The 26,872-nt window shown below is 43.5% G+C and overlaps 1 protein-coding gene and 1 pseudogene across 5 annotated transcripts in view; both read right to left on the reverse strand.

The window, feature by feature from the left end:
* Positions 1-3,398: 3,398 nt before the first annotated feature.
* The window catches only part of AIG1 (androgen induced 1), a 310,429-nt gene continuing 286,955 nt past the window's right edge, over positions 3,399-26,872 (reverse strand). The window contains exons 6-8 of one of the 5 annotated variants that reach the window (XM_026504924.4): positions 4,749-4,810; positions 3,831-3,892; positions 3,399-3,711 (exon numbers count right to left, since the gene is read on the reverse strand). In XM_026504924.4, coding sequence (XP_026360709.1) covers positions 3,648-3,711; positions 3,831-3,892; positions 4,749-4,810 — 188 coding nt within the window. In that variant the 3' untranslated portion in view covers positions 3,399-3,647. Of the gene's footprint in view, positions 3,712-3,830; positions 3,893-4,748; positions 4,811-6,550; positions 6,577-9,293; positions 11,316-24,857; positions 25,145-26,872 lie in introns of those variants that run through there. The other 4 variants (XM_057311000.1, XM_048226197.2, XM_044386384.3 and 1 more) reach the window with 4 other exon arrangements.
* LOC123001363 (calmodulin-alpha-like) lies at positions 14,024-16,392 on the reverse strand (annotated as a pseudogene).

A 26,872-nucleotide genomic window follows, 5' to 3' on the forward strand; every position in this document is an offset into this window, starting at 1 on the left:
TGAGCCACCCAAGTGCCCCTCTTCAGCTTATTTTAATCTAGAACATTTCCAGAGCCTCTCTTTGCCTTTTATGACATCGACATTTTTTGAATCGTTCTGCCCCCACTCAACTTTTCTCTTTTTTAAAATTTTTAGAAAAGATTTATTTATTTGAGAGAGAGAGTGAGTGCACGTGTATATGTGCACACAAGGGGGGGGGTGAGGACAGAGGGAGAGGGGGAGTCCTCAAGCAGACTCCCCACTGAGCCTGGAGCCCCATGTGGGGCTAGATCCCAGGACTCTGAAGTCATGACCTGAGCTGAGCTCAAGAGTCCCACGCTTAACCGTCTGAGCCACCCAGGTGCCCACTTTTCTCCTTTTTTCAATAAGGGTGTTTTCTCATGATTAGATTCAGATTATGCATTTTAGGTGATGTTATGTTCTCAGAATATTAAATCTGAAGGCACCCAAAGGCCATCAGTTACTCACTGGTGATGTTAATTTTGGTCACCCAGTTAATTTTGATCACCTGACTTCTGTACTATATAATTTTTTTTTCTCCTTTGCAATGAATAAGCAATCTGGGGAGAGAAACTTAAGTTTTTAAAGGAAAATGTATTTGACGTTAGTGGAAAGGAGGGGGAAAATCAATGATATAAATTTCAGAGCAACTGTTAGGTTATTTGATTGTATTCTTTTTATTATGTCTGCCAAAATTTACAAAATTCTTTTTGTAATAAGAATATTTTAAATAGGGATGTCTTAACAAAAATGAAAAGGAAGCCTCAGATAAGTTCTTTCTCTCCTGATCTCATCAGCAAAACTGATACATCGATTTAATTATATCTGATAAGAGAGAGTTTTGGAAAAACAGGTCTGAGATGTTTCTGGTATCACAGATGGCCCATAGTGATCCAACAGCACGTATAATCTAGGTAGGCAGTCATTGGCCATAAAAGCGGAGTTCTCTTGGGTTTCCATAGAGACATCTAGACTTAAAATGTTTTTAAGCACTGCTGCTTTTAAAATGAGTGTCAGTAAAAATAGCAAAAACCGAGGCTCTTTAAAAAAAATCATTAAAAATTTTTTTAAAGTAGTAAAATTCCTGGTTAAAAATCCGCGTTGAAGCCGAAGCTTGTCCTTCACAGTCACTCTGCGTCAGCTGGCCTTGAATGGCCTCGGGGAGAAGAGGCATCGAGAACTGGTTTCTCTGCCGTTTGGCAAAGGAATGAGACTACACTGACTTCATCTATGAAGACAACTGCCAACTATTTTCTTACTCCGTAAATTGTTAATTGTGTGTGGTGAAGAAAAGGGTGATGGGTGACGTGATTTTTATGGGTAAGACTGGCATAAGTTCTGGTGAAAGTTTGACATCTTTAGGATCTTATGTTTTTTCAAGTTGAGCTAATAAAAAAAGAGCCTCATGGGATTATTTCACACCCGATTTTTAAGGGAATATTGAGCTAAACATCATGTGTCCATGACTCTTAGGGAGACTTCGTGGTGTGGTTGAAGAAGCATGAACTTGTGAGTCTAGAACAGGAGTCTGCAGAATATGGCCCGTGGGCCAAACCCAGCTGCTGCCTCTTTTGGTACCACTAACAAGTTTAAAATGGTTTTATGTTTTGAAATGGTTAAAAAAAAAACAAGACTTTAGCGACCTGTGAACCTCGTATGAAATTCAAATTTCAGTGTCCACCAATTGCTTTATCGAAGCGTAGCATGCCCGTTTTCATGTGGTCCGGAGCTGCCCTGTGCTACTATAGTGGGTTGAGTGGTGGTGACAGAGACCAGTGGCTCCCAAAGCCCAAAATATTTCACGTCTGGCTCTTTAGGACAATGTTTGCTGCCCCCGGTCTAGAGAATATAAAATGTTGAGGTTCGATCTCTCAGGTGCCTGTTGAAGTTCTAAGACGTTGGAACTGAAGAATGTGGCTCATTGGGCAGTGGTGATAAATTGCTTTAGTGCCATGATTTTTTCTTCTTTTTGAAGTCATTTTATAAATACGAAAGAGAAATCCAAGCCCCTAAAATATTTATTCTGGCTTAGAATATTTTGCTTTCTTATATACAGTTTAAGAGGCAAGGAGAAAAAGATCAACTTATTTGGGTAAGAATAAACAATATTTTGTTTATGATTTTCACATTAAACATATTATCAAGCATTTATCATCTATAAGAAGTTACTTTAATGACAGAAATCTATTGGGCCCTTTTGAAAACCAGGACTCAAACAGAAACTGTCTCCAAACCATCCCCATCACTGTGCCTCCCCCAGTTCTCCCTGTAACAGGTTTGGTAATCCTTCAGTGCTGGAATTACATACACTGAGTTTGAAGAAAAGACAAAAAATAAGCATTTATTAGGAATTTTGTTTTTTTACCCAGCGTTGAATTCAGGACAAAGCCTTATGTGCAGCAAATACTATGTCTAAATTTTCAATTGCAAAACAAAAACAAAAATTCTAAGTTGCACAGTAAGGCAGGATTTGAAGGAGACTTATGGAAAAGGAGGACACCTGCTATGCCCGGAGAGGCCTGCGGGGTTGGGGAGGTAGGTGGGAGGGTGAGGGACAGCACGGTAGCAGGTGTTGGAGTAGAAGGTGACCAGCGTGTGAAGACACGGAGAAGGGATACTTGGACCAACTTCCCATAAAATCGCCTTTTTTTCAAGAAGGGGTAATTTTTCATTTCTTTCTGATGTGCAATTTGCCACTCGTCCCTAGAATATGTGTGTTTTGGGATGGGGCATTGCCAGGGACGAAGGTTTTGACATTACAGTCCCCGTGGTAAGAAGACGGGAACCACACATCACTCAGCAAGATTTGAGCTGTGAGGGGACGGAGTGTGTCAATAGCAGAAGCTAATATTCACGTAGAACTTGCCAGGTTCTAGTCATAGGGTATCTTGTTAATCCTCATACTGTTACCATCTCCCCCGTTACATCCGGGGAACGGAGGCCCAGGGAGATGCAGTACCTTGCCCAGGGTCATAGAATACTAAGTGACGGTGTCAGCTGAATCAGCTGGGTTATGTCCAAGTAATAGCCCTCAGGTTTTCGTGCCTTAGAACAAAGTTTTGATTCCTTCTTGCTTCACTTCTTGGCCATCTCAGGGCAGGCCAGCGGTTTAGGTTAAACTCCACTGTCTGAAACGTCATCGGTCACAGTGGCAGGGATAAGAGAAGATGGTGCGTATGGCTCTGCGTCTTAGAGCAGGGCTTCACCAACTTGACTGTGCATATGAATTGCCCAAGGGGTTCGTTAAATGAACATTTTGATTCGGGAGGTCTGGGATGGGCCTGCCCCTCCGCATTTCTAGCAACCTCCAGGGGAGTCCTACACTGTGGGACCAGGGACCACTCTAAGTAAGGAGTGCTTACCGGCTTTTGCCCAGAAGTGACAGGTCATTTCTGCTCACATAAGTCACACAGCCATGCCTAACGTCCAGGTGGCAGGAGATGCAGTCTACTCTCTCCCTCGGGAGGAGGAGAATTGAAATATTTGGGAACCATTCCAGTGAAGAGAAGATGCACAGTCAGGATTTGAATTCAGACAGGCTGTCCCCAGAGTGGGTGCTCTTTAGCACTCCATGTCATCGATGTTGGTCTCTGTCGAGAAAGGGCAGCGTGATGGCCGCTGCCCTACTTGCTGGCCGACAGTCAGGGTCACCCTCGAGACTGACCAGTTGCAGTTGACTCGTGTGACATTGATCCTGGGTGTCCCAGGCACCTTAGTGTCAAACACAACAGTTGTCAACATGATGTCGCAACTCTGAAAATGTTTCAATTCATTTTTTTCTTAATAATAGGCTGACGTCTATGAATTATTTATTTTTATTCAAAGCCTACCTTGGAGCAGATGTGAGCCTTTCCCTATGACTCTCTCTCATCGAATATTCTGCCATGCTTTCCTGTTTTGGACAAGGGGTGCGGTTAGAGCCAGCATTCAGGGAATTGTGCAGGATCCTGGGAACGCCCATGGGTGTGTGTCCACACAGGCACACCACTCATCATGCACGTGTGCTGCAAAGCGCTGGGGCTGCTGCTCTGCAAACGTCCTGGGCTTGTGATCAGCGAAATAAACACAGTTCCCAGATGGTGGTGGCTGAGAAGCCCCTTCTCGGAGCCTGCAGCCTACCGGCAAAATTGCGAACTTCTGGTAGGATCATGCACTGTTGAGAACGGGGGGGGGGGGGGGGAGGGGTGGAGTCCAGGCTTCCGTGAGGGTCTCTGCATGGAGCATGGAGCACCGTGGACGGACTGGGTTCCTCACAGCCCAGGGAGCATGGTGCTGCCTATGACTGGCCTTCCGGCGCCCTCAGAAAGCCCTGCTCTCATTTCTACCACAGCCCACTCTGCTGTCGGTTCTTAGGCTGAAGTGTAGACAAACAATTCAGAAACATAGGTTTCAGCAAGACCTCTGTCCCCTTTGTGGAAAACTGGATCGGCAAATGATACTTGGAATGATAGAAGATTGTTCTTCCTCCATTAAAAAAGAAAAGAAAAGAAAAGAAAAGAAAAGAAAAGAAAAGAAAAGAAAAGAAAAGAAAAAGAAAAGAAAAGAAAAACTTTCCCAAAAGGAAAAACTGAAATAAAGCTACATCTCCGTTTTACATAATAATTACAGTTAAGATTTCACAATTACCCCACTACACTAGGTGATTCAGTCAGCAATTTAGCTCAACATGAGGGAGAAAATGGGCCTTGACAGCTTTTCCTTTGGAAAGTCAGGTTTGCCCTGTTGAAAGATGCTCGCATCTGGCCCACCTGTTCTGTGACCTCGGGGAGAGCTGGATAAACTGGATCATCCCTCCAGAGGCACTTTGGGCCTGTAATGCACAGAGTTCAATTAAAATATGCAGATGCATGCCAAGTTAATAATTAAGGGAAAATAAGAAAACGAAGTATTACCATTTTCATTAACTACTCACACTGAAACCCACAGTATGCCTCTTCTAAATGAATGGAACAGAATTCTGCTGCTTGCCTGTTGTAATCCTAATCCTAGGCGGTGTTACCAGTGATCTTTCTCGGCTGTTAGTGCCCTTTGGACACCGGTGATCCTGACTTCACACGAAAATGCCCTCCAGCTTTTAATTTCGCCTGTACTGGCGTGGATAGAAAGTCATTTCTTTCAATGACATTTCTGTATCAGAGGGCTAAATAAATTAAGGATGTCAGCTTGATTTTTGTAGCGGCAATGTCACCATCCTGATTCAAATGCTAAGCAATTTCAGGAAAGATTAAATTTCTTCTCGACCTGAGAGAAATCCCATCTTCTCAGTGCGAGGCTCTCCTGGCAGGACGTCGAGGGGGTGTGCCTCCGGCCGCTGGCGTCGCTGGCTCCCCTCCCCACGTAAGCCCGCGACACCACACGGTGTTCTCTTATCCTAAGCACATTTCATCAACTTCATAAGCCTCTCGCATGATTTTACTCTTCCCTTCAAAGTCCTGCGTTCTCCATGAAATCTTTTCCAACGACTCCAGGCCACAATGATCGTTTTCTTCAAAACTCCTACTTAGTGTCCCATAGTTTAATCTCAATTGGTCTCTAATTATAGTAATTAGATTGTAATCTCCTCCAAAGCAAGGATTTAGCCCAATGCTAGGCCCAGCGGCGGTTTCAGTAAATGCTTGCCGAGTGATGGATTTGCAGTTCTGGATGGTTTCCAGTTAGCAGAACAAACGGGTGAATTAGCACTCCCAGGAGAAGACCATCCAGCCTTCCTGCACCGAACAGACCCCGGTCCGCAGGCACTTTTGCTAAGGCCGGCACTGCCAGACAGTAGGGCAGCCAAGGGGGCACGGCGTAGATGATCCCCTATGTCTTCCTCCCCCTCATCTCTTCTCATCTAGAAACCTGCATTCTTGACTGGGGCTTACCATTTCCCATGGTTTGAGAAATCAGGAAGCGGGAGAGGGTCACGGAGGTAAAAAAAAAAAAAAAAAAAAAAAAAATCTATCTGCTTTGCTAGAACCTGACTTTCTTGTGGAGGCATACCAAATAAAAGAGAGGACACGTTGCGTCTTTTAGAGCAACTAAAATGCTGTGTGGAGATTGATTTATATAACTTTCTTGCTAGATTAGTCCAGAAACTGGATTAATATTTTAATCATAACCCCTGGAGAGGAAAAGGCAGCTGGTGAAATTGTTGGAGGTGACATGCCAATCTACATAGAAACCAAGTGTGGTTTGGAGACCACCATGGAAATAGTAACTTCAGTCATTAAGTGGAGAATGAAAGGAAGAAAGAAACCAGATAAGTTTTCCAGGATCAAGAAGTTATTTTTATTATAAACTAACCTTAGGGAGACCATAAGATTTATTATTATTTTAACATTTAAATTCAAATACTGATGGCTTTATCTCTTCACTGCTGATTACTCTTGGCAACAGCAGTGTGCAAGGAGTGCAGGAGAACATCCTTCATCTTTTTAAGTTGCCATTTGTGTATATAAGCTCCGTGGTGCAGGCAAAACATGGCAATGAGCACACGGTGGCACAATTCACGTCTCGCTGCAGGATGGCTCTCTCCCTGTGACCTTGACTTCCCCAGACCTGACTTCTAACCTTTGGTACGAATTTACTGGCATCCTGAAATCAAAAGGAAGACGGAGGTCTTTTTTCTGCTTTTGTTCCTTTGCAGACGTGAATAACACCAAATCTTTACAATGGTCTGTAGTTGGCACTGGCAACAAGTATCTGGAGTGTAACGTGTTGGGCTCTGGGAAATGCAATCCTCTGCTTGGGAACTGCCCTCAGATGGAAACTGATGTTTAGATTATTACTGGGAATTTGTTTGTGCTTCTGAATTCTGTGGGATTAAGGCTGGTGCTGTGATATTCTCATGCGTTCCGTTGACCCTTAGGTATTTTAGAAAAGAGGGAAATGAGAGTCTGAGGGTTGAAATAATCAAACTTTGGAGGTGCTAAGGCTCCACTCCGATTATATTGGCAGATGGCCCAGGGCGCAGCTGCTGACGAAGAATCCCAGATTCCACCCGAAGGCCCAAATACCACTTCTTCTGTCTGGAACTGAGTCAGTAAAAGGAAATAGGGTAGGGCAGCATTTTGGACTGAAATTTCTCTGTGGGAGCAACGGATTGAATTGATAATGGGAGAAAGTTTGTATTGTTAACTTTTATAAGGTGGCCCAGTAAATTTCATGAGTTTTATAGGGCTGGCATATTATTTGGGCCATATTTTCATCTGGTGCTCATTGTTCACCCTGCCTGGTTGGATAGCATAGCTGAGTGGGATCCAAGATGAGAAAGAGAAGTGGGGCTGACTGTGGCATTGGGGCTCATGTAATGAATGTCCTGACCTGTATCAGCTGCTTCTGGAGGCCACAACAGAGAGCATTCATAAAATCCCTGAAGGGATAAGGTGGCCATCTCTTTGACACCGGGAACATACAGAGAAAGAGAGGTTAAGAGAAGATATGGAGGAAGTGGCTCCATGAAGGGGAGTGTTCTCTCCCGTTCTCTCTTCCTGAGGAGGAAAGCATCACTTGGCATAGACTGTGGCTCTGATGATTAATTTCATTGGCTTAATATGAGAGATAGACAAAAAGGGAAGAATATTGGTGTCTAAGGAAGGTAAGTCACTTCTCTATTCGTGCTCTTGATTAGTTAGGGGAAGAGTGTTGATTTGTCTCCGTGCTAATGGACAAAACTACAGTGTGAAGTTAGAAGGCACTCTGGACTCTCATTAGAGCCTGGGAAAGATGGCTTGGAAGCAGCTGAGAAACATCGCTCTTGGCATTTGTCCAAACCCTGTGTCTTCTCTCTCATGAGTGGCTTTTCCTTGCATTGGAACGTAACATCTGAGGTTCAGTTTTTGATTTACATTTAGAGTGGCTATGGGTAGTTCCACACCAACGGCTGTTTTGAATCAAAGCCTATAAGCTCACCTTACTTAGATAGTGTTCTGTACAATGTAGCCTAGTTAGAAATGAAGCTGGCAGAACACATGCTCCTTCGTTAGAATAACTAGTAGTAGCTAATATTCATTGCCTCCCAATTGTGTGCCAGGCACAGCTGTAAAGGCTTTGCACCTATTACATGATCCTTGAAGCAAACTTAAGAGGGTACTGTTCTTTTTCCCACTTAAGGAGTGAGTTAATAGAGGTTTATAGGGTTTAATTTGCTCAAGATCACAGAGCTAGTCAGAAGCAGAACCAGAATTTAAACTCTGGAAGCTCACATTTCTTAACCATCATACTAAACTATTTCAAGAAGATTACTCAAATAGGAAAAGAACAAAAAGGTTGCTGATTCTTGTTCCCTGCCCAGCCCTCCACTGAAACAAAACACCATAACTTGGGTTTATTCATGAGGCTAGCCTTTGGCTTCTTTCAGTAGGTAGTGAATTTGAATGTCTTTTTCTACTGTGTGTGTTTCTTGTATTTTAAAAAAATTTAACAAAGCAGATCTTCTAGAAGGAAAAGAACTGTTTTACTTGTGAGAACAGATCCCAGGATACTTATAAAATTTAAAAAACACAATTGGATCATCAGCTTGGTTCTTTGCAAAAGCTGGAAATAAAATTGCATGATTCTCTAAAAAAATTCCAGTGAGACAGGTCCTGTTAAGGATGCCTGGATGAACTGCCAATACCTTGCATATTCTGTAATTGTTTCTTCAAAACAACAGCACACATTTTCACTATTATTGTTATTATTGCCATTAGGTATTGTGCTAAGTGATTTACATGTATTTTCTCACATTAAAATGTATGTGATAGGTTTTACCATCATGTATCACTTACCTACTATCACAGCAATGCTGCATAACAAGAACCCACAAAACCTCAGTGGCATACAAAAATAACTATTTATTGTTTATACATCTAGAGTGATTGGCTAAACAGATCTGCCAATCTTGGCTGACTGGCTTACAACACATAGGGTTTGGCTAGCTGAAGACTGATCTAGCCTGGCCCTGGTTCAGCTGCATTCGGGCAATGCAGCTCCTCTATTTATTTGTCTCTTATCCTCCAACAGGCTGGGCTGGGCATGTTCTGCTGGTGATTAAAGAGCTACAAGCCCTGATTGCAAGCTCTGAAGAAGCCTGGTTGCGTAAGTCCATTTCAACCTTCTGCTTGCTGTGTGTCTGTTAATACCTCATTGGCCAAAGCAAGTCATGTAGCTAAATGTAAGGATGGGGAATTGTGCACTCCATCCCTTGGGAGAGCATTGGGAAACAGCACGGCAAAAGGCATGCGTATAGGCAATGCTGAACAATTGGGCCCATTTTTGCAATCAGTCACATATTCTTTTTTTTTTTTTTTTTTTTTTTTTTTTTTTACAGGCGAAGAACTTGAGACATAGAAGTAAGTGGCTTGCTAGGGTCACATAGATATTAAGTGGCAGAGCTTGAGCTTGAACCTGGTTTATCTTTTCTCAAAGCTGGAACTCGTAATAATGTACTATAAATGCAAGATTTAGAAACTAGTTCTGCCTCCATTTCTTTTCCAGATATGAACAGTCTTTTCGCTCCCTTTTTAGGCATCTTCACCAATGAAGACAAAATGCAGCTGTCGGTATTGTAGAATGAGAATGCTGTGAGGAGTAATTAACATTCGCAGATTCTCTGAATAAGTGCTAGGTATTATGATCAAAGAAATACACAGACTTTTAAATCCGTGCTTGACCTCATTTTACATTTTGTAGTCTTTCAGATCTCTCTCACTTGCCAGAGTTTAGAAATGTACTGAGTATAAAATCTCTTAATGCTCTTCCTCCTCTCCTCTGCAAACCATCCTAGGGGTACCCCAATCTGCCTGTATTAACACTAACTATACATGATGATACTCCATACAGATTCCTTTTTCAAAAATGCCAGTTGACAGTAGCATCTTTAAGACTGTCCAGAAAGTTGTACATTTTAGCAATTGGCAAATGTGGCCTCTGAGCTGATAGAAAATCTAGTCTTTGTATCAACTTCCCTTTCAACAGATGTGTCTTAGCCTAGTTTTGCCTTGTAACTTGCTGCTACTATTGTTATTTCTTTTATTAAGCCCATGTCATGGCACTGGGTTTTGAAGAAAGTTGAAAAGTGTTTTATACTTCTGTTGACCCTGGAAGCAAAACATCAGAAGGGCACATTCATACATGGTGCTTGCCAAAAATGCATTCCTAAGGAAGAAAATCCATGGTGTACCCTTTGGCTCTTGGCCCCCTGGTTCTGTCCTGGAGCACTGACAGTATAACAGACACAACCTTCTGCTTTCAAACAATTGAAAGGAAATTTTTTATGGACTTCTGAGGACACTGAGGGTCCATCAGGGTCTTTGTGAGTGCCCCACGGGTCAGAAAGGTGTTTGGGATCTCCTTAGAAATTCAGAATTTGGAAGGGGCACTATAACAAAGAAAGGGGGGAATTTAGAGAGATGATACTGTGAAGATGAAGGGACATTGGCTCTGAAATGAGGGAAAAACCAAGGCTGATCGGTTTCAATCAAGGTAGAAATGATTGAGAAAGAAATTCAGTTCAGATTCTTTGTGAACATAAAAGTTTGGGGAACTTGAGTATGTGTGTGTCTTGACTGGAGTCACTATTATTATTTTTTGTATGAGAGAGCACAAGAAAGAGATAGCATGAGTGGGGTGGGGAGGGGCAGAGGGGGAGGGAGAAGCAGACTTCCTGCTGAGCAGGGAGCCCAGTGCGGGATCTGGAATCAGGACCTGAATCGAAGGCAGACGCTTAACCTACTGAGCCACCCAGGCGCCCCTTGACCAGCGTTATTAACACAGGAGAGCTCAATGCATTACACTAGTGTCTACTACATAAATATTTGCTAACCAAATGTCCCAGAAGAGCTAGTACTTCTGTAGTTGTCCTCTAGCAAAAACTCAGAAACTGCCTTTATCCTGTACAACAAAAGAATAACCTATGAGTTGAATGTAATGTGGGAATTAAATAAAATATAACATCGGTATTTAATTGTGTCCTGAAGGAAATGTTTCTCATTGTGGCAGGGAGGGAAGGAACATCACTGTAAGTCAAGGGACCGGTCTTCTCATTGTAGCTCTGGCTTTGATCATGGTCACATGACCGAACAGCAGCTTGCCCGTGTATCCAACTGGAATAACAACTCACGTGTTATATTTGAAAATGCTTCAGAAGTAAGAGTACAGATTAACACTAGGTACCATCCTTGTATAAGACACAAGTCAAACTGGAAAGTGGAACTCCAGATACAGGAGCAACGGAAGCTGCCATCTTTTGTTTTTCTCCCCCTGCGCAGAAGTCCTGTGCCTCGCCTAATGCATGATCAACAGCCGTACTCGGAATGTGTTTGTGGAAGGAAGGAATGATCCTCAGCTGCAACCTGGAATCATAAAGACGATCTTAGATGGCTGTTCTTGTCTCTTTGTTTATAGATGGGGATTTTCATATATTGTTGTCATGCAGTTGAATTTTAAAAATTTTGCAAGGAATATAGAGCCATAAGACAGAGTTTCTGCCCTTAAGAAATTTTCCATCTCATTGGTTCACATGACTTAATTAATTCCTTCCTCCTCAAATTAAACAGTAACAAAAGGCAATAAGAGAGTCCTAGTTAAGTTTATTTGGATGTAGGGAGGAATATTTACTCTGGCCAACTTAAGGGGGAAAAATGTGTGGTGCGCAGAAACGAGGGACATGTGAAGAGCCAAGTCCAGCCAGATCCTGTACCTCCCAAGATCTAGGGGGTGGACTAGGACATAGGCTCCCCAGGTCTCTGCAGCATGGCTGGTTTAGCTCCATCCATTTTCTCCTTCTGTCACTCCATACAAGATTCACATTCCTGGGAGAGAGTCTGGTGGTATGACGAAGCATACATGCTCACAATTTGGCCAAGAAAGAGCAGCTAGGCAAGACTTCATGAAGTACAGGCCATGTAGCTCTCTGAGCACAATTCAGGTGCACCTCTGAGATGCAGTGGGTCCTATTGCCAGTATTACAAGAATTCAGAGGAGGGAGATTTTGGTGAGACTTCAAAGACGCCAAAGGGCTCAAGCTGGACCTTGAAGGATGGGTAGGAGTGAGATAAATGGAGAAGAGGAAAGATTTCAGCTGGGGTCACAAGAGGAGCAAAGGTTTAGGGTTAGAAATGAGCCTGATGTGTTCACCAAAGTCCGAAGTGGTAGAGACAGAGAAGACAGATGTTAATAAAAGGTCCTTGGATTTATTTCTGTATAGAAATAGTGAGGATAGATAACAGGTTTAAACAATAAACCAATGATTCAAGCAGAGAAACAATAAGTACAGAGCTAACTGTACAGAAAACATTCAGGGAAAGCATAGGGGAGGCCTACGTACTTTTGAAAGAAAACCAAAAAAGTAAATGGTACATTAGAAGAAGCTTCTGGGTTTGAGATCGAGAGTACCCAGGTGAAGGGGAGAGTCTTGAAGAAGGAGAGAGTCACTGCTTGTCCAAAGGCTGAAGAACAGGATGGGGACTAGATGGGGATGAAGACACCAGCATAATGGTTTAGATGACACTTGTTCTAAATATACTAAGTCTTAGCAACATGAAGTAGAACTCACTGAAGGGGAGCGATGTTGGATGAGACTCAGAGATGAAGATGCTTTAGCATATCCAATGCGCTCAGGCCACAGAGCTTAGGAATCAACAAGGGGTCAGTGAACAATTACAAAACAACACCTCCGCTTGGTTAAAGTTAGCATGAATTCGAGCAAAGTTTCCAGATGACTGGATGGAAACTCTTTTTGGTTAATATTCAAAAGCTGGGGTTTCCAAACCTTTGGAGCAGATTTTAAAGATAAGATAATTTATTCAGGAATTTAACTTTTGTTCCTAGACTTAAAGGATTATTGGAAATATTTGGAAGACAGCAGATTGGCATATGTTTTGATGATTTGCACCCTTTATTTACATATGGAGCAGTTGCCACAGAAGTCTCTTGATCTTATATCATTTCGTAAAATAAATGTATTACTAGAAACACCAGACATTTTAGTGTTTGACTTAGCACTGAAATAGCACTGAATAGAATATGTTTAGCCATTTTCAAACTTCTTCTGTGCTTCTCCAGTATTTATGCTGGAGTTATCTCAAAAATGGACTCAAGGAGAAAGCATGAACCTACAAGCAATCCTTAACCTCAAATATTTGATCTATGTCATCACATTTAAGTAGTTCAGAATCTGCTTAGAAAAGACAAACCAGGGAGTTTGGCTTCTCTTTACCCCTTTGAGAGTCAACCTTCTTTAAGGCTTGTTAGTGAGCCAGATTCTCCCCACCCCTAGGCCATCCAGCCGTGGCCCCTTCTCAGTCTGCTTAAGGCAATGCACAAGTAATTGCTTTATGTCATAGACCCGTTTCTGCAAAATTAAAAGTAAGCCAAATGCTATTTGCTCCCCCCGAAAGCCCACGAATCCTGTTTTAATAAAAAGAAAAACCCACTTATTATATATCTGTTTAAAATGTCATGTATTGGATTTACTTACAGTGAGATACATTAAAACTCTAGAAACATGGTCTATGGGATACCTATCTTGTCTTAAAGGGGCTCATTAGTGCACAGTGTATAGTTGTTCACAAGGAATAGCCTCGTTGTTGATGGGACTTATCATAATAGCCTCAATAACAACTATGGAGAATTCTGTAAGTTGAGTTTGTACTGAGTTCTCTACAAATATTGTTTACTGAATATAGATTATCACAATGGAGATGGGAATATAAATAATCATAATCAATCATATAAAAAGGGTATTATTTTGACAAGCTACTTTACATATGAGTAAACTGAGGCTTAGGAAGATTAGGGCATCACACAATAAGGAACAAGGTCAGAACTGAGGCCACGTGTGGATAGTTCCAAAGCCCATGCTCTCACAGTGCATTATCATTTCCTGACTTATCAAGCGCTCCCATATATGACCTTATGCTAGGCTCTTCACCAGCAGCCTATACCCTTACTTATTCTTTGTCTTCAATGTTTTTTAATTAAAAACTTCATGTTTTCTGTTTTAAATTAATTTTAAACTTAATGATGTTGTAAAAACAGTACAAAAAAAATTCCTGTATATCTTACATAACCACAGCACATTGATCAAAATCAGAAAATTAACATTGATACAATTTTATTACATCATCTACAGACCTTATTCGAATTTCCCCAGTGTCCCCATTCATGTCCAGGATCTAAACCAGGATGATATGTTGCATTTAGTTGTCACGTCTCCTTGGTCTCTTTTGGGGCCAACCCCATACTCGCATGATTTCAGGGGTAAGCACCTTCTCCCATTTTTCATCCTAGCCACTTTGCTTGATTCATCCCTTTAAACTAGAACAGTTCATAGTCTTTGTCTTTCATAACCTTAACACTTAAAAAAAGTACTTGCCAGTTATTCTTGCAGAATGTTCCTCATCTGGGTCTGTCTGATGTTTCATCATGAATAAATTTGGGTTGTGCATGTTTGGTAAAAATACTATGGAAGTTACGGCGTGTCCTTCTCAGTGTGTCACACCAAGAGACACATGATTTGTCACATCACTGGTGATCTTAACCATGGTCATTTGGTTAAGGTAGTATCTGCTAGATTTCCCCACTGTGAGACAAATATTTTTCCTCTTTAATTAGTATTTTCCAGGGGAGCGACTTTGCAACTATGTAAATAGCCGGTTTCTCGTAATAACTTAGCCACTAATTTTATCGTTCATTGGTAATTTTGGCCTAAAACAATGATTACTATAGTATTTTAAAATGGTGGCATTCTTTTTCCATCATTATTCATACATATATTAGTTGGAATTCCATTGTAAGGAATAGCTATCTCTTCTTCCCTTCTTACTCAATTATTTATTTATATCAGTATGGATTCATGGATTCTTACTATATTCTGTGAGGTATATTAATATCATTGGCTATTTTGTTTGTCCAAACTGTCCCCTATTTGGCCAGAAGAGCCCCTTTAAGTTTGGCTGTTATCCTTTTGGCATATTTCCCATCATTTTGTGGTATTATTTTTGTTTTTTTTAAGTGAACGGCCTTTTTGTCGGAAAAAAAAAAAAGAGACCTGCATTTACAACTTGAAATGGATGTGCATTGTAATTTCTTGAGCAGCAATGTTGATGCTTGTGCTGTAGTCCATGGCCACAGCCTGCTCTGCCGGCTCCAAGTCACGGTTCAGAAGGTTTTAAAAACAGAGTCCAAAGATGTTCCCTTGGTAAAGGTTTCTTTTTAAAAATTTGTGTGCACAGTGACAGCCTGACACCCATTTCGCTCTAGTACGACACAGACAAAGCTAAACCAACACACGCAGCATGCCACCAGGATGAGTGTCGTCGTCACCAGGGGTGGGGACATACGGAAGTACGAGAGGGACGTCCTGCTAGGTGGGGCTATGTCTAGACAGTTTATCCTTCACCCATGCTTCTGCACAGCATCCTGAGATAAACCGATTTTAAATGTTTGCTTTCAGTAAACCAGCTATGACAGTTTATACTCACGAATTGAACTAGAACCCATTTGAATGCGTTTTAAATTTGTTTCTTCATTTTTCATTTTTAATACAAATGACTGACTGTGCTCAATTGTCAAGCTGCATGCATGAAAAACTGGCCCGCCCAAATGTATTAATCATGAGCAAAGGGAACTGCAAGGAGTCTGCTAAGGGCTTCCTTATCATTAAGGTAGTACAAGTATTTATATTGTAAAACTGACCCGTAGCTTGATCTTCAGGGCACAGGACCACCCACCAATACATGCAGATTTTGTGTGTGTGGACAGAAAGCACTTTTAACATTCAGTTTTGCGATATAGAAACGGAATGAGTAAATAGCTTTTTTTTTTTCCAAGAGGTGAGTACAAGATTCAGTTCCATTCTTCTAGAGGGGGAAAAGGAGTTGAAAGTAGGTCTTCATTTGGCAGTCATCTGTATGAATTCTTCATAGCTGACTTGTCCATCTCCACCAGTATCTGGTTCTCTGATCATTCCATCTCCTTCTTCATCCGTCAGTTTTTCCTAAGTTGTCATGACATGCCGTAGCCCTGCTGCACTGAGGTAACCATTGCCGTCCTTGTCAAAGACTCCGAACGCCTCGCGAATTTCTTCTTCACTGTCTCTTTCATTTTTCTAGCCGTCAGAGTCAAAAATTCTGGGAAGTCAATGGTGCCATGACTGTCAGCATCCCCTCGTTGATCATATCTGGCAATTTGTCTTCTCTTGGGCTCTGACCCAGTGACCTCACAACAGTTCCAAGTTCCTTTGGTGTGATGTTCATCACCATCTTTAATAGGGAGAATGCCTCCTTGAACTCAGCAGTCTGTCCTTCGGTCAGCTGATCATCCGTGATACCAGCGAAGGGAGGAAGAGCAGAGGGAACGAGGGTGGCTGCACCAATGCAGGGGCGTCCCGGGAGGGGTGAGGGGAGGCGGTGCATCGCTGCTGCTAAGGACTGGGCTGTGCCGCCACCCCCACCCGGCTGCTGCGAGGACCAGGCGGCCCTCCCGCCCACCCCCCAAGGCTCCCAGCACCCACTGCCCTCCCATCATTTTGCTTTAAAACACTTGCCTTTTTGGGACGCCTGGGTGGCTCAGTCGTTAAGCGTCTGCCTTCTGCTTGGGGCCTGATCCTAGCCCAGCATCGAGCCCTGCATTGAGCCAGGCGTCCGACTCCCTGCTCTGCTGGGAGCCTGCTTCTTCCTCTCCCACTCCCCCTGCTTGTGTTCCCTCTCTCTCTGGCTGTCTCTCTCTCTGTCAAATATATAAAATCTTAAAAACAAAAACACTTGCTTCCTGGCATGACAAGGTGTTCCAGGCTCATCTTGTACTTTCTCTGCCTAGCCATGGCATGACCATTTCTCTGAAAAGCCCTGGTTCCTTTTGTTGGAGAATGGTATTTAGAAGCCCAGATCTGGGCATTCATTGCTTTGGGTTTCTCCTTTCCTTTCTGTGCGGTTCTGTTCCTAATTTGTTATGATGTAGTGAGGTTGATTTGTTTGTCTTCTCTGCCAGTTATTCACGGATTGCCTCTTATCCAAATTCACCCTTTGTCACCTACTCTGCAATAATGGGGCTGGAAATGAAGCATTTCTCTTCCACAGAGAGCAGGGCATTATGATTTACCAGTGAAGGGCACTGGGGGGACATTAGAGGTGACAGGTGCTTCTCTTCCTGGTTCTAGTGTGCTGCTGTTTTGTTATCCCCTCACTCCTACCACATGGCTGCCAGCAGTGTGTGGAAAAATGCAGTGCTGCTCTGCCCCAGCTACGTGTCCAGACCACATAGTCACTTGGTGAGCTCACAACCTTGGCCCCCGTCCAGTGACCACCTCACTGTGGCGCTCCCACCATGGACATCACACACTCCAGGCCTCATGCTGCTCTTCGGGTGAGCGGGCTTCCACTATCCCAACCCCTTTTGTGTGCCTGTCTGTTGTCTTGGCCACATGTCCCCCAGGGGAGTCCTTCTGGCTTGCCGGCCCTGGCTGTAGTTCCTTCCTGCCAGCTCTGCCGGCCTGCACCCCAGAAGGGCATTTCCTGCTTGCTTGGTGACTGTGGAGCAGCTCTGGCCCAGGGAACCCACTAATTTTCAGCATTCACTGAATGTCTCCATCTACCACACCCTCTCCAGTGAGATCTGAATCTCATCCTTGGGGAGAGGCCCCTTCCAAGTTTGTTCATCCTTAGGCTCTCCGTCTCTGCCTTAGAGCATTCTTCAGCGTTCTCTTTACACCTTTACAGATATTCCCCTGTGATAGTTTATATTAAATTTCCCTGTTCAAATGACTGCATGATTTCTACTTCCTGATGTGACCCTGACTCATAATACCCCGTATCAGATTCCCTTTCCCATCCTTGTTGATTTTATTTATCTACATACCCTCCGTATGTGAATCACTACGAAGGTTGCTGCAAGTCCAACCTATATAAAAAGACTTAGTAGGAAAAGTCTCTCCCCTCTTTCTCCCCTCCATTCTGTCCTGTTCTCATTTCCCTATCCTTTCCAACTCATTCCACCTACTCCCTATTTCTAGCTCACTAGGTTCTGGTTTCTCCTTTATTTCCTTTTGCACTGTTGAGAAGATACATGCATAATTTCTGATTTCCTTTTCCTCCATAGGTAGCATCCTATTGACATTCGTTTACATTTTGCTTTTTTTTTTTTTTTCACTTCGCAATAGATCCTAGTAAGCGTACCACGCCAGTTCACGGGAATCTTGGTCATTCTTTTCACAGCTGTGTAGCAGTCCACTGCCCGAGTGTCCTAGAGTTTACCCAGCCGCTCTCTCAAGGGTGGATATTGACGCAGTTTCTGCACAAGGCTGCAGTGAATAATCTGTATGTACATATTTTTGTATTTTTGGAGATGTATCTTCAGGGTAGATTCCTAGAAGTGGGATTGCTCAGTTGGAAAGGCAGTCCATGAATGGCTTTGTTAGTCATTGCCAAGTTCCCCTTTCAAAGGGCTGTGCCAGTTTGTATTCCCACAAGCCATGCATGAGAGTGCCTGTTTTCCCCAGTCTTGCCAACAGGATGTGTTGTCATCCTTTAAAACTGCTGCTTATCTGATAGGTGAGAAGTGGTGTAGTTCTAACTTGCGTGGCTTTATGATGAGCTATTTGAATATCTTTTCATAGGTTTCAATGCCATGTCTATGTTTGTAAGTGAATTTTCTGTTCCTGTCTTTTTCCCATTCTTCTGTTGATTTTGGTCCTTTCTCCCTTTTTAAGAATTCTTTAAATATTGAGGGTATTAGCCCCTTGTCTGTGGTGTAAGTTCCAGACATTTCCCCCAGTGTGTCAGTTGTCTTTTGACTTTGTATATGGTGCCCCTGCTGTGCAAATGTTTTTATATTTTTATGCAGCCGTGTTTATCGATCGATTCTTTTATCTTGTCAGGATTGAGAGTTGTGGTTAGGAAGACTTTCCCTGTACCAAGTCAAAGAGGAATTTACCCAGGTTTTTCCTTGTATTTCTATAATTTAAATGTTTACATTTGATTCCTGATCCATTTCAAGTTTGTTCTTATATATGGCACAAGGTACAGATTTTCTCTCTTTCCAGTAAGTACCCAGTTTTCTCTATCTTTGCCCCAGCAATTTGAGATGCCCACTTCATCACACACTAAATTTCCATATGTATAGCGGTCTCTTTGGGGACTTTTTATTCTATCCCACTGGTCTGTCTTCCTGATCATGTGCCAGTTCCAGACTGTTTTAGATAGAGGCCCTAGAGCAGCCTTTGGTGTCTGGGAGAGCTAGTTTCGCCGACAGTGGTGCTTTTTAATTGATTTCCCAGCTATTCTTGTATGTTTATTTTTCCATACTAACCTGTCCTTGATAGTTCATATGATTCAATTACGTGATGCTAACTAAATTGAGGAAGCAATTCAGGGGCTCAGAGGTACATTTGCTTTAACAGTTAATAATTCAGGCAGCGGGAGTCCACAGCAGAGACCTGGGCCCTGGAAGAAGATTGAGGACCAGGTACTAGTACCCCAGATGGGGTGAGGAAGGTCAGAGAGGTAGGAGGCAAACCCAAAGTAAGAGCTCATCCGGGAAGTCACAATTGGCTGGAGCATCAAATCAGAAGTTTGGAAGCAGTGATCAGGACCGGAAGAGGCCAGGGAATCATGACTTTACACAATGGTGGCAAAGAGCCCTTGGGTTCCATGTGGGAGTCCACCCGTTCCGAGTCTGCAGATGAACTGAGTTTATATTATCTGCTTGGTAGGAAAATTCTCCACTCTCTCATTCCAATAGTCAACAACACGGCTTTAAAGGGTTTTGGTCAAGTGTATTTATGCCCGACATATTTCTGAAGTAAACTTTGTTTTATTTTGTTCCTGGTAAATCTAAGTCCTTTCTTCCAGAGTTCAATAATTTGAAACTAAAAGTTTTAAATGCATTTTAAACAGCCACTTTCCCTCCCCTACCCACACATTTACGAAAATAAACAGGGCCACCCTACCAGCCGCTCTCTGATTTGCATAACAGCGAGAGCTGATGCAAATTCTCACATTTGGGGCTATTTCAGACTTTGCGGAGATGGCAAAGGGTTCCTTTCCTTAAATAGTCTTGAGAATGGTACCTTGGATGCATGCTTTCTAAAGCACTGTTACTGTAAAGTGAAAATATTTGACGAAATAAAATGCTAATGATTAGTGAAACATTTCCGATGCTGTCAGGTTTGACTTCTGCAGTAAGACAATGTCGCAGCCCTAAGTGGAGGGTCAGAGTTTGTGGCCCCGCTGTCAGCTGTGGCTCTGCCCTGGGTCCCACCCTGCTCCCTGCCCCATGGGGCCCTGCCAGCCCTGCCCAACACACACATTTCACTTCCCTCCTGCCCAAAAAAGTCAGGCGTGAAACTTCTTTGTACTCCCTCCCCCAGAGTATCGCACGCGATTGCATCGTATGGCATTTAGCACATCTGTTTGTAAATAGGAATATGAGACACCCTGGGTCATCACACTGGGCGATAAGACTTTGAAGAGGGAGCAGTTTGCCATGGCTTTTCTCCCACGGCATCACTCATGCTGCTTTACTGGCTGGGGGAGCTCGGTGTCCCCAGTTCTGGGTTCCAGTTCAGGGATGGATAATGGCAGGTTAACTGGTAAAGGGAACTGGAAGAAAGGGGAAGGGGATTAATATCTACAGGGCAGCTACCTTGTCCAAGGCAAAAGCCGTTTAAATACCTTTCATCCAATTATTCTAGCTTCCTATGAATTGGGCATTTATTTTTATTTTTTACAAGCTAGCCAGTAAAGGGAAGAGATCATTTATTCTGCCTTCTTTTACGAATCACTCCAACCAACCAAGTAGTTGATGAGATGTTTCCTTTTCGTTCTTTAAAAAAAATTGTTTTTGAACTGGGCATTTTTATCCTCAGTTTTCTCTGTGTCATTAGTCGAGCCAGGATTTTCTCTCACCTCTGCTTGACCCAGAGCCCTTGCTGAATTATGGTGCTTTTTGAGTTACTCAATGCCTAGGACAGTGTCCAGGGCATAGTAGGTACTTTAGAATCTTGGGGTTGCTCATGGACTTTTAAAGATTCAAAGCCCGACCCCAGTATCATAGCTTTCAAAGTTTCGGGCACTAGCAAGGATACTTTGGTAGATGAAGGCTTTTTTCGGTTTTACCCCTTTATTCCAGTCTCTCAGCTCAGCAGACTGCCTCATCTGACCCTGAGCCTGACCCGCCTCTGACTCCTGCGATTCTGTGCCTTTGGCTGACCCCAAATTTAGAAAACCTCATAACATAATTTGGCCCTCTAGATTTTCTCAAAAGTAAGTCTCTCCCTAATGACTGAGCTGACTCCACAGCTGAAGTTCCGGCAAAGTCTGACCTCAAAAGCACTGAGTCTGTTTTTTCCTAATTGAGAATGTCATTCACATTTCTTTGAGGATTCTCCCCAGCACAGGAGGCTACTGCTAGGGGCAGCCAAATACAAATGACCAGTAAATCTATGTATGAACATGCTTGACTTCACAAATCATCAGAGAAATGCGAATTAAAATTGAGAAGCCATTTGTTTTTTCATCCAACAGATTACCCCAATTTAAAAGATTGAAAACACCCAAAGTTAGCATGGATGTGGGAAAACCTACATTTTGAGGAGAGATGGACATTTGTAGGTGTCCAGTTAAGGGTGTTGATCAAAATCTGAAATATGCATCTTTGCTAGTTTACTTTTGGTTGTCTTCTCATCATTTTTTGAGTTTTTGTATCTTTTCTTTCTTTCGATAGAAGTCAGGGTTCTCCAGAGAAAGAGACCAACGGGAGATTATACCTATATCTGTATATCTAGATCGACAGCTCTATATGGGATACAGAGATTTATTGAAGGGACTGACTGACACTCTAGTATGGAGGCCAAGAAATCCCAGGGTCTGCCATCTGCAATCTGGAGAACGAGCAAAGTCAGTGGGATGATTTAGTCTAAGACCAAAGTCCCGATAACCAGGGGGCCAGTGACGTAAGTCTTGGTCAGAGTCTGAAGGCCTGAGAGCCAGGAGCACTGCTGTCTGAGGGCAGGAAAGGTGGATGACCCAGCTCCAGCAAAAACAGCGCATTTTTCCTTCCTCGGCCTTTTTGTTCTATTCAGGCCCCCAGCAGATTGCAGGACGCCCACCCACATTGACAAGGGTAGCTCTTCACGCAGTCTACCTATTCAAATGCTGATCTTTTCCAGAAACTCCCTCACAGACACACCCAGAAATAATGTTTTACCAGTTATCTGGGCATCTCTTAGCCCAGTCACACTGGCACATAACATTAACCATCACACTTTCTTCCTTTTTTGTTTTTATCTAGAAATCTTGCCGGTTGAAATTTGCTTCCTCAGGAGCGTCTCCTTGTGATGTAAGCTCCTCGCCTGCCTTCCCTGTGTTCCTTTCATGCTTGCTTGCCTAGAGAGGGAGAAGCACCTAGAAGCAGGTTATTTTTTATTTCAGGGACTTCGCTGAGAGCCACCCTCGTTCTTGGAGGCTAAAAATAAATGAGATGTATTTCCAAGGAAAGGAAGGAGCAGATACAGAGAAATGCCCCCCCCCCCAAAGGGGCTGACTCCATGTAATTCCAGGAGGTGGACCTTCTCCCCTTCATCCTTGGCCTGTCTGACTCCTGGATCTTCAGTCTCTAACTGAAGACCCAGGGCTGCCTCGAGCCCACACGGGGCCCTGTGTGAACTGCAAGAACGCATCTCTTTGGGTGAGAACAACCCTGCTGGCCCATGCTTGGTGAGCAGATGTTGTCTTTGTGTGATCTGGGAGAAGGATTTATCTCTGTTTGCAGAACAGAGTGTGAGCTTGCTTCCAGCTCCTTCCACTCGCTCCCCGGGCCAGGCATCTTTTTGCAGGGCACTGGCAGCACAACGGTACCTGAAGCCCCGCAAAGGATGATGGGTTTGTCTTTCAGATCTGACCCTTGGGATATTGGCATTTTGCCTGAGCCCTAGGGATGGTCCTCAGCCTCCTTCCCCGCCTCAGTCCGGGCTTTAGAGGTTTTTGGCAGTACGTTCTGTAGTTTTGTTTGGGGCCTGCTCATTTTTTTTGTTTCAGCGAGTTTTAAGAGAGGAGAGTAAAATAAAATCCCTCCTTCCTCTACCATGTTTAACTGGAAGTTTAATTTCAGAAACATAACATCATACCTTATTTGAATTGTCTTTCATTTTTCACTTCCTCGCAGTGCTTACTCACTCACTCATAACTGGCTTGGGTTCGTCATCACACGCTCCGCGGAGAGAACCGTCCTTAGATTGTTACAGTGACAGCGTATTGTTCAAAAACACTCTTCCCTTGACTTTTGTGCCTGCACCACGTTTCCCAGTCCCCTTAAGGTCATGTATGCTCTTCTCTGTTTTTTGGGGGTTTTTTTTTGGGGGGGAGGCTTTTTTTCAGTTTTCTCAAGAATGCAGCTACTGGAAAAGGATTCTAGAGGGATCGACCCTTGGATCATGGAACAGTTCACCCATTTCCAGTAAACAGCACTAAACCATGCATCACTTGTTCAGAGCTCCAGTTGACTATGACGAGCGTTTCAGCTAAGCTCTCGGCTGGCGGCCGGATGGGTGGAATGGTTTCAGAGAGCCTGTGGCTGTTTGTGTGTCCATCTTGGAGAGAGGCGGGGGCAAGAAGCAACTACTCCATTAAGAAAGGTCAATTCTGTTGGAAATTTTTTTTTGTTTTGCTTGCTTTTGAATTTCATTTTACTAGATTGTTCACTCCGATAGGAAAAAGACCAGTTTACATTTGGCCAGGTAAGTAAAGAGTTGAGTGTGGACATCCAAATTAATTGGTGACATATTTTCTCTAATTTATTCTGGCATCTTACAGATTGCCACCTTGGGCAACTGGTTTTGTTTGTAGGCAGCCACAGTGAGGAGAGCTCTGGAACACCTTTCTTCCCTGGAGGCTGTCTTTTGACCTTAGAACAATTGCTGATGCGTTCTTAAGGCAGGCCAGACTCCTCCGGGGCACAGAAGCTTCTCCTGCATACTTCGACTTTGTGATGGAGACTCCAGGGTTTGAACAACAGCCCTGTGTGTAAATAGCTTCAAAAGAACACCTCAGTATCCCCAAAGATATATCGAGGCACTTCTGCCTGTCTTGTAACTTTGGTTCGTGGAGAGCAACTATTTCCTCAGGAGAGAATGTTTTCTTTAAAATATTTTTTAAAAGATTTATGTATTTATTTGAGAGAGAGAGAGAGAAAGAGAGGGAGCACGTGGGGGGGGGAAGAGCGGGGAGAAGAGAGGGGCAAATGGAGAGGGAGAGAGAGAATCTCAAGCAGACTCCCCACTGAGTGTGGAGCTGGATTCAGGACTCGATCCCATGACTCCGGAGATCATGACCTGAGCCAAAATCAAGTGTCGGACATTTAACTGACTGAGCCACCCAGGCACGCCGAAAATGTTTCCTTTTAAAGAGTCTTTATTTTAAAATAATATTCTTTGGTGTCTAAGTTACTTTTTATGAGGAGAAACCATTAAAACATTGGTAAGGAGGAGTGGGTAAAGAGAGCGTGAAAGCAAGGCATGCTTGAACAAAACAGCTGTGACAATGCTTTAGCCTAACCAGCGTGGTCCAGGACACTGGGAAAAAAAAATCTCAGTAGCCCACAAACCTCTGTTCAAGGCAAGGAGGTTGAGAGTGGTGTCAGCCCACCACCTCCTTGGCCTGCTCGGGCGGGATGTGCAGGGGAGGCTCAGAACAAGAGAACGGATCGTCAGGAGCACCCTAGCCACATGAAGCCCGTGGGGGATGTACAATAGCTGAGGGGCTTTGCGTGGTCACGTGTGTGTGTACACCCGTTAAACAATACGATCTTACCAGTCATTGCCACACTAAATAATAGCTTTGCCAGTCTTGCTAAGATGGGTCACACTTCTCTGTTTCTTCAAAGCACGATGAACCAAATAAAACCTTTCTTGATGTTTAAGTCAGGGATAACTTTAAAAGCATTAATTGTTGCACTGAGCTGCTGGCAGAATCTGGTCCCGGGCCCGAGGAGGTTTGGGAGAGAGCCCGGAGATCATCCTGTCTGAGTTGTGTGTCTGCTTTGTTTCTGCTCTGTTGGTGGTGTTTCCTGCTTTGTTCTCTGGGGCACCTGAGCACCATCCAGGGTCTGGCCTGTGGCTCCCAGCCTGTCAGAGCTTCTCTTCTCTTTATTTCCCTGCTCTTCCCAGCCTTCTGGGAGCTTGAAAACCCTGCAAACAAGCTTGTTAAGGTGATTAAACCGGAGTCCAGTTCCCCAACAAAGGCCTGAGGGGACTCCCCATGACCTGTGGCGTGCGTTCACAAGGGAGCTGTTTCTGCCTTATCGATGGCTTTTAGCTTACTGCCTGATCTCTGGTGGTGTTCCGTGAAGAGGAGGGCTGTGTATAATTTAATTTAAGACAGATTAGAAATCGTCATAATTTGAAGGAATGAGATGAATAAAAGTATGGTAAAGGCAATATCGTATTTGGAGTTTGTTTCCTACTCTGACCACATTAAGAGAGAATCCCCATCCTGCTTTACTGCCACGTGGCTGAGCAGTAGGAAAGCTATCGCCAAGTCTGGACGGTTGGGGGACTGGATAACCGGAGCCACTTCGGGTAGCCTGGGTTGAAATTGGTTGAAGAAAATGTTACTTCCTATTCTGGTTCTGTTGCTAGCTCGAAAAATTGACCATTCACCCAGGATCTGTTTCCTTAACTGCAAGTTGAAAGATTTAAAACAGAAAATAAGATTCTTTTAGCTTAACATTTTTAGAGGGGTGTGTGTGTGTGTGTGTGTGTGTGTCTTTAAAATCTTTTAAAATATAGAACTCATGGGGCGCCTGGGTGGCTCAGTCAGTTGAGCATCCTCTTGATTTTGGCTCAGGTCATGATCTCAGGGTCGTGAGACTGAGCCCTCTGTAGGGCTCACAAGCTGGGCATGGAGACTGCTTAAGAGTCTCTCTCCCTCTACCTCTCCCCCCTCCCTCTCTATCCCTCTTGAGAGTGCTCTCTCTCTCTGTTAAAAAAAAAAAAAATTACAGGACTCATGGCAGATGGCCAAACAGCATAGCACATCTAGTGCTATCCTGAGATCGGATACCAGGACAAGGTGACAGAGCAAATTACCTGGGCCTCTCTCATCAACCCCGACTTGATGAAACAGGCAGATAAGATTAGAAATGGGATCACTTTTCGGCACAGAAACCTTTTAACCAGCATCCATTAGTCAACAGAGCATGAGCTGGTGTCTGCTGGGGACCCGTCAACATTGATCAATAAGAACAATTATGATACAGTCCTGGGAAGGTGGGCTCTGGTTGGTGTTTGCTGTGCCGTCTGAATTTTATGATCCTCTCATTCTAAAAATGTGAAATCTCGTCCTCCATGTTCCCTGATGATCGACGTTTAATGTTTTTCTGCCCCTTTAGATGTTGCCCTCCGCCTGCTGATGTGTGAAGGAGCATCTCCTTCTGAAAATCTTAAGCAACTTTCGTTTTTAAGCAAACTGCAAAACTCATAAATTTTAAAAGGAAGCAGGAGGGAGGCACGTTTTACTTTCAACATGTTGTCAGAAATGAGTGAGGTACAGTCTGGAGACAAAATCTTGGCCCTGAAATGATGACTTGAGACCGGTGATTCGGATCTGTCACAGTGATGAGAACAGACAGATTGGTTCTTCCTAAGAGGGTCCTGGGGGCCTTCGGAGGGTGGAGGCTGGTTTGGAGTGCGAGCTAAGGTTTCCCTCTCTCCCTTTCAGACTGTGTTCACGGCATGCTCGCCAGCCACAGGGTCTTAGCAGAGCCACCGAGAACACGATATGCAATGTGTAGAATGCGTTGTATTTTAAAGTTGGATATCATTCACGACCACACACGTGTTTAGGAAATGGGGTATACATATGTTACTTGAATACTCATGGTACAATATGTACACTTGTGGAAATATGTCTATGTA

This window comes from Ursus arctos, unplaced genomic scaffold, assembly GCF_023065955.2.
Source record: "Ursus arctos isolate Adak ecotype North America unplaced genomic scaffold, UrsArc2.0 scaffold_13, whole genome shotgun sequence".
In the NCBI taxonomy this organism is placed as follows: domain Eukaryota; kingdom Metazoa; phylum Chordata; class Mammalia; order Carnivora; family Ursidae; genus Ursus; species Ursus arctos.